Source organism: Mobula birostris, chromosome 5, assembly GCF_030028105.1.
Source record: "Mobula birostris isolate sMobBir1 chromosome 5, sMobBir1.hap1, whole genome shotgun sequence".
NCBI lineage: Eukaryota > Metazoa > Chordata > Chondrichthyes > Myliobatiformes > Myliobatidae > Mobula > Mobula birostris.
Window position 1 is genome coordinate 135,146,421 of NC_092374.1, and position 7,457 is coordinate 135,153,877.

At 41.2% G+C, this 7,457-nt stretch overlaps 1 protein-coding gene across 2 annotated transcripts in view; it reads right to left on the minus strand.

The window, feature by feature from the left end:
• dnajc3a (DnaJ (Hsp40) homolog, subfamily C, member 3a) overlaps nucleotides 1-2,802 on the minus strand; it is an 88,906-nt gene extending 86,104 nt beyond the window's left edge. For both annotated transcript variants that reach the window (XM_072258738.1, XM_072258739.1), the window contains exon 1: nucleotides 2,438-2,802. In XM_072258738.1, coding sequence (XP_072114839.1) covers nucleotides 2,438-2,519 — 82 coding nt within the window. In that variant the 5' untranslated portion in view covers nucleotides 2,520-2,802. The remainder of the gene's footprint in view (nucleotides 1-2,437) is intronic.
• Nucleotides 2,803-7,457: the final 4,655 nt, after the last annotated feature.

Consider the following 7,457-nt stretch of genomic DNA (forward strand, 5'->3'; position numbering starts at 1 on the left):
GCTGGTGGCTGGTAAAAAGACCCTTACCAGGAAATGGTTATCACAGCAGAGCCCAACTTTAAAATGCATGGATGGAAATTACAATGGACATTTACAAAATGGAGATGATGACATCAGTTAATGATAAGTTGGAACAATTTAATTCATACTGAGAAAAATAGTTTAACTACATAACACCTCATAGGCCTGATTTTATTCTCACAAGTCGATAAATATGTTGTAAAAAAAAATCACTCCCTACTTTGTACATAGTTTTCTTCTTTTGATTGTTCTTTATTTCCTCTCCTTTCTATAAGTGTATACCTCATAAATATTATGTGGAGATTTGTGACAAATGATTATATGATGTATATGTACAGTATCTGAAATACATCTTATGGAAAGTTTTGTTTGATGATGAACTTCAATAAAAAAAACTACAAAAAAAAGACTATTTTGTTTAAGGAGTGACCAAGATTGAGAGAAAGTCTAGGCAACCAAAAAAAACTGCAATCGATGCAAATGTTAAACTAAAACTGAAAGTAATAGAAACATCATGTCAGGCAGCATCATGAAGAGAGAAGCATTTAATGTTTCAGGCTGATAAACATTTAGTCAAGAATTTGGGAAACTGAGTAAATTATTGGGTGATAATCTGGTCAGTCTTAAAAAAAACATACAAAGTAATCACACTGCATTTAATTTATTAACTGAATATATGAACAAATAAAAATGTAGCTTCTTTTCAATATTTTGGCCATGAAATCTTCTCCAGCAGCAACAATGCTCCTGAGATCACTACCCAGACTTGCACCTACGCTTTGCAGCTCTAGTGTAGGTGGTGATTGTGTATGTTGGCACTTCAACTGTTAGGATAGTCACAAAAACCCACAGATGCATTTTAATTTCAAAAGGTATCTGCAAGGATTTTTCATGATATAGTTCCACCTTGAAATTTTGAATTATTCTTCGTTTTCACAGCACCACAAACTTCATTTTTAGTGCATTAACAGATAGCAGTCAATTGCTTCAATTTTCACATTAAAACATTATATTTTTGCAGATTTCAATCACATTAGTCTTCATTTTGGATTCCATTAAAATTCCTTAAGCTTGTCCTAGTTGATGCTGGGTTGGGAGAAATGGGGACAACCTCCCTCCACCCTTCAAATGTTCCTATTGACCTGCATCTCAAATAGCCCCTGACAACCAAGCTCAGCCTGTTAAACTGGAAAGAGTGCAGAAGAGATTTACAAGACTGTTGCCAGGATCAAAGGGCCCAAGTTATAGGGCTAAGCTGGCCAGGCTAAGTCTTTAATTATTGGAATATACAATGAGGGGAGACCTTACAGAAACTTGTAAAATTATGAGGGGCATAAAGGTGAATAACAAGAGTCCTTTCCCTAGGGTAGGGGAATCCAAAACTAAGGCACAGAGATTTAGGGAAAGATTTTCAAGGGGCTTGAAGGGCAACTTTCCCTCGCAAGCAGAGAGTGTCAAGTATACAGAATGAGCTGCCAGAGGAACTGGTTGAGACACGTATCATTTAAGGATAACTTGCATAGGCACACAGATCACAAGAGCAGAATTAGGCCATTCAGCCCATCAAGTCTGCTCTACCATTCCATTATGAATGATTTATTATCCCCCTCAACCCCATTCTCCATAGCATCCAGTCTTCTCAAGTCCTAACGTTTTACAGGCATAAGACACAGGAGCAGAATTAGACCATTCATCCTATCGAGTCTGCTCTGCCAGAGGAGTGGACCTTTGAGGATACAGGCTTAAAGCAGGAAATTGGGACGAGCTGGGTGCATAACATGTTCAATATGGACTCCTTGGGCCAAAGGTCATGGTGTATTGTTCTATAGCTATCACTATGACTATTCACACTTTGAGTAGAGACCTCAAAGTTGGGAGCAATAATATACAATAGAATGATTACCAAATGGTAACACAGAACTCTCCAATTCATCCCATTTCACTGTAATACCCATAGCTGTGTAAAAACTCCTCCACGCACTTATCCGAGAATAGGAGGGACAGTTAAGAGAACAAATCAATTGTCTGCTTTCAGCTGTGGAATCTACATATTAGGATCAAAACAATTAACAATCGTATTTACGTGTTGCAAGAGTATGACAGTAAATGGCCAGTTAAAACTCAGTTACCACAATCCCAATATTAGAACATAGCTCCCTGAAGGCATGAAAATATGTTAATACTTCTCAGCAAAATGGCCCTCCCCCCCGTTTCGTGTAATGTCGGGTCTACAACATTTATGACACACGTTCAATTTTAGATCAAGTGTACAATAAACTTGGTGAACTGGAGAGCAAATAGTGTGGGACCGACCACGAATGACAAAGTTGGAGTAAATAACGCAAATTATCTCGAGAGCTCGGTAAAGGCCCACCCTTCGCCCTCCGCACAAATGACATTTCCTCATCCTCCTTACCTTCACACTGGAGATCAAGAAGCACCAACAGGAAGGGGAAATAGGACAACACTTTAGTCAAGCACGCCCGCGGTGCCACCATCCTGCCCGACAGTGACGGCCTAGAGCCTCCGACGACCAGCTTTGACTCTCCACCCAATCCTGCTCTCAGCTCGCTCGTACTACAGCTTCCCTCCCGCAGCGCCGCCACCAATTCCTGCCAGGTTCCAGGTTCGTGCCCACGGTACCCCTAATGCATCCAGTCGTTCAGCAGAGCTTCAACATCCACCTGACATAATTCCCTTACTGATCTCAAATGTGAGGCGAGAACCTGCCTCGGAACCTTAACTTCGACGCGAAATTTCGCTGGATCAATCGTGGTTTGCTCTGATTGGACAAGCAGGGAGCGCTTCGCAAGTCCTGACGTGATTCGATGGGAACCGGTCAAGGTCCCGCCCACAATGCATAATATTCAAGACGTGGAGCTCTGGCGCGAGTGACTGCATACTCCTTATCCTTATCTCAAACGTTTCGTGGTCCTATCTGCACGTTGAGATGAGGAAAGTGCACTAAGAAAAAAACTTTGGCTATTGCAACTTTCATCCACGTAACTCATTCTTCCGGAAATAGAACAGAAGTATTTTTGATAAATTTCCTTACATTTTAACAATGACCTAAGTTAAAGAGAAAGGTTGAACAAGTTGGGTTTTTATTCTTTGGAGCGTAGAAGGTTGAGGGGGGACTTGATAGAGGTATTTATAATTATGAAGGGGATAGATAGAGTTGACGTGGATAGGCTTTTTCCATTGAGAGTAGGGGAGATTCAAAGAAGAGGACCTGAGTTGAGAGTTAAAGGGCAGAAGTTTAGGGGTAACATGAGGGGGAACTTCTTTACTCAGAGAGTGGTAGCTGTGTGGAACGAGCTTCAGCAGAAGTGGTTGAGGCAGGTTCCATGTTGAGATTGAATACTATATGGACAGGAAAGGAATGGAGGGTTATGGGCTGAGTGCAGGTCGGTGGGACTAGGTGAGAGTAAGAGTTCGGCACGGACTAGAAGGGCCAAGATGGCCTGTTTCGGTGCTGTAATTCTTATATGGTTATATGTTTTTTTTTCCTTCATTAAATACTCTAGTACATGGAATACAGACGGAAAATGCCACAAATGGTCAGTAAATGGGGTAATTTGTAGACAACACCCCCCCCCCATCGGTTGAAAAAGCCGCACCTTCGGGCCCAGAACACTTTCACTACATTGGTGGATGTTCATGGAGTCCAATAAATACAGACCTGCAGTTTATCCTGTGAAATTTGGATCACGTTATTCTGATGAAGTTCCAAAGTACAATGGTCTATATGAAATGAGAGGTAACAAATAGCTACTTTGGACATCTCTGATCCAATTGGAGATGGCCTTCCAACAGTAGACTGCAAAATGCAGGAAGTGATGCAACCTGAGATCTTGGAATCATCTAGCCCAATGAACATATCTGACCTTTACTTATGGTTCTTATAGAAAGCTATCAAGATTTATCTACAGAAAAGGCCCAGGAAGAGGGAATTGAAAAACAGAGGGAAAAATGTCTTAAGGAATGTCAAAAGGGATGATTCTGCAAAGTAAAGGCAGGACAGTCAAGAAGAGGAGCAAGTGAAGAATAATATGAACTTTCCAATGAAATGTAACTAGCTGCTGGAAATCAAAAGTAAAACTCTGTGTACTCAATCAGAAAATTTCTTACCACACCCCACAGAAGCTGTTCAACCTGTTGAGTTCCTTCAGCAAATTGTTGCTGAGAGTGTTCATTATTTGTTGAAAACTGAAATATCTGATACTGATGTACTCAATAGAAAAATAACCAAGACTAGTTTTGACCAGTGCAGAAGATCAAGGGGATCAATTGCAGTGAGTGAGATCCTGTGCTGATTTATTGCCAATATACTGTCAAATTTCTGCTTCTGTGCTCCTGCAATCAACCTCACTAAACATACCCTTTTATTTTACACAATTAACTTGCAACCAGTTTATTAGCTTTTGGTGTGAGCACTGTACTCTGAGGATTCCAGTAAACCTGACCCTTTCCAAGTATCCAGACGCTTCAGCTCTAAACTTTATCTGACATTGAGATGAAGTGTTCATTTCAGCTATCTTTATCTCCTGCAGTGAATCCAACTGTGCCAAATCCTCAATAATACTCAGCATGAAACTGAGCAGTTGAACTCACTCCTTGAAAAACATTGGCCTCTGGGAAACCTGTAGAGACTGAAGTCCCCGCACTGTGTAAGAAGTGCTCACCTGACGGTATACTTACTATCTGACCTGAAAGTCTCAAATGACATTAATGTGAAAACTATTTAGTTACACAGTTAAATACAGGATGATAAGTGGCAACTTCCATTTGCATTACAATATTACGAAACACTGACCATCTCCGACAGAAAGTGCCTAATCAGGGCCCTTGATATTCACTGGTATTGCCATTGTCATGACCCCAACAACCAACATTAGGAGGTTGCCACTGAACATAATCTAAGCTACATAAATACTACGGCTACAAATGTAGTAAGAAGTAGGCTATTATGTGGCAAGCGATTAATTTCCTCAAAATTCCTATGTTATTTCCTGAGTATTCCTATAATATCTTCCCTTGGAACATACTCCATTTAGAACATTCAATGGTACAAGACAAGAACAGATCCTCAGCCCACCATGCCTGTGCTAACTATGACGCTTAACCAAACTATTATTATACTTGCATATTGACCATACCTATCTATCATACATGCTTCTACCACCACCCCGGTGGCATGTTCCAGGTTCTTACAAATTTCTTTGTTAAAATAAACTTGCCTCACAGAATGTTTTAAACTGTCCCCCTCTTTCCTTAAAACTATTAAATGTCCTATTTTGATAAGTGTAGCTCTGAAGCACTCAGTAAATTCAACTCCATCCAGGACTACTTGATTTATTGATTCAACATCCACCCTCATAAAAATATATATTTTTAGGCTTGACTAGTGCACCTTAAGCTACGTTGAGTTTATTGTCAAATGCATGGTGCATCTGCAAGGCTCGAGATTTTATGGCAGCATGTTTAAAGTGGCAATCATACTACAGTTTACGAGTATGTAGGAAGAACGTGAATGGGTGACCACCAAGCAGGTTGGGTATTGAGGTGATCCAGATTTCTGCTGAGCTGACTTTACTCACGAACATTTTCCCTTTCGGAAAATCCCTCAGGAATATGTTGTTCAAGCCGGGAACATGACATTGTGACTTGGATAAAGAAGAACCAGGAGCAACAGTGAAAGGAGATTCAACAGTTCAGGAATATATTGTAGTTTGTCTAGCTGTAGGTGTGACTCAAGGATGTCATGTTGCCTCACTGGTGCCAGGATAAATAATGTTACTTTCCAGTTAGAAATGTTAATAAGGGTTACCACTTAGTAATAATGATCAGTTAAGCACAGAGAGAATCTGTATTTACTTGTACGGGGTCGTTTTTTTTTTGATGTTAAGTTTAAAATGGATTCCTCGTTATGTTAATCTTTTAAATTGCTGCGTATGTGGATTAAAATGGCTTCTACGTTATATTAAATGCTGAGAAACTCTCTAGCTAGGCATTTGCTTGGGTTAATACAGATAGCAGGGTGCTATTAGCCAATGGCTATTCATGTTATCGTTTCTTCGGGTGATAATGCTGGCTCATATGACTGGGAACGGGGGTTTTTGGCGGCGAGTCGGAGGAGAGACGGAGAGGACGGTGGACGTGTGAAAACGCTCCGGTTGATCACTTCGGGTGGTCCCCAGCCGTGAATCGACAGGGTCCGGGTGGTCGCCAGGAACTTCTGAGCTCCAACGGTTGTGCACGAAGAACTTGGACTTTGATAAGTCTGGCGCCTTTTTTTTCCTATTACTTCCTTTTCTGTATGGAACTTATATTAATTTCATAGACTTAGTAATATCTATAAAGTGTACTTGGTAAAACGTACTGTGTGTGCTGGCTGATGATTGATGTTTGGGATTGATTCGGGTGGCATTGGTACAGCAACCGACCCAGCGGGAAGCGTCCAGGCCGGTGCCAGGCGGGACTTCCCCTAGACATATACGAGCCAACATAGCTGAGCGTTACATACTGATAAATGCCTTTATTGTCTCAGCTAAAAAGCATGTGAATTTACACGATTGAATACCAGTGTGCACACCTGCTAAGTTTCCCTGACCTTCCATAAACACTCAAAGAACGGAAAAGGTGATACCCAGGAAAGAAGTCTGGGCTGGCCAGGTGTTCCTCGTGGTCCCAATCTAATCTCCACGTGTATGACGTTGAGCTATTCCACATCCGCAATGGTTGGCCTCTGGAGAGCTGCTGCAGCCTGTACTCTCAGAATATTCCTTTCCTCACCAGTTCAAATGTTGCACTTCAACCTTGTTGTCTCAAGATCACCCAACTGACCTGTGTCACCTCCTTATTGGCTCTGGTCCAGGGCTACAAACAGTATTGTTCAATGGCCAATGGCCTCAGCCTCATGCCTTTTGTTCTTTTCACCGTTGAGTGGTTCAAACCAGGTGAGCTAGACAGTGAGCCCATCAAGATTACAGATTGCTCCTCCTACAAGCCTGCCACTTTACATAAGTAGCTTCTTGTCTGAGAATGGTCTCAGGTATAGCAGGTTATTAGCTGGAATTCCTTGTGTTAACATTCAATTGCTTTAATTAAGTAATCCTAGAGCGAGAATCATTTCATCAAGCAGTTCACAAAATGGAGGCTGCAAGGACAGTCTCACAAAATGACCCCATCTATTCCTGTTCACTGATTTTCATTCTTTCTGGCCAACACAGAGCATCCAACAACAACAAAGGTAGAAGGATTCAAAGTGTTAAAGTGTCACAGTTATTGGTCCTTCTGCTCAATGAGTCCGTGTGGACCATTTTGTCCACCTAGCTAGACCCAATTTCCAGGCACCTCCCATCGATGAACCCATCCATGTGCTTCTTAAATGATACAATTGTTTGAATCCAAATTTATTATCAAAGTATGTATAC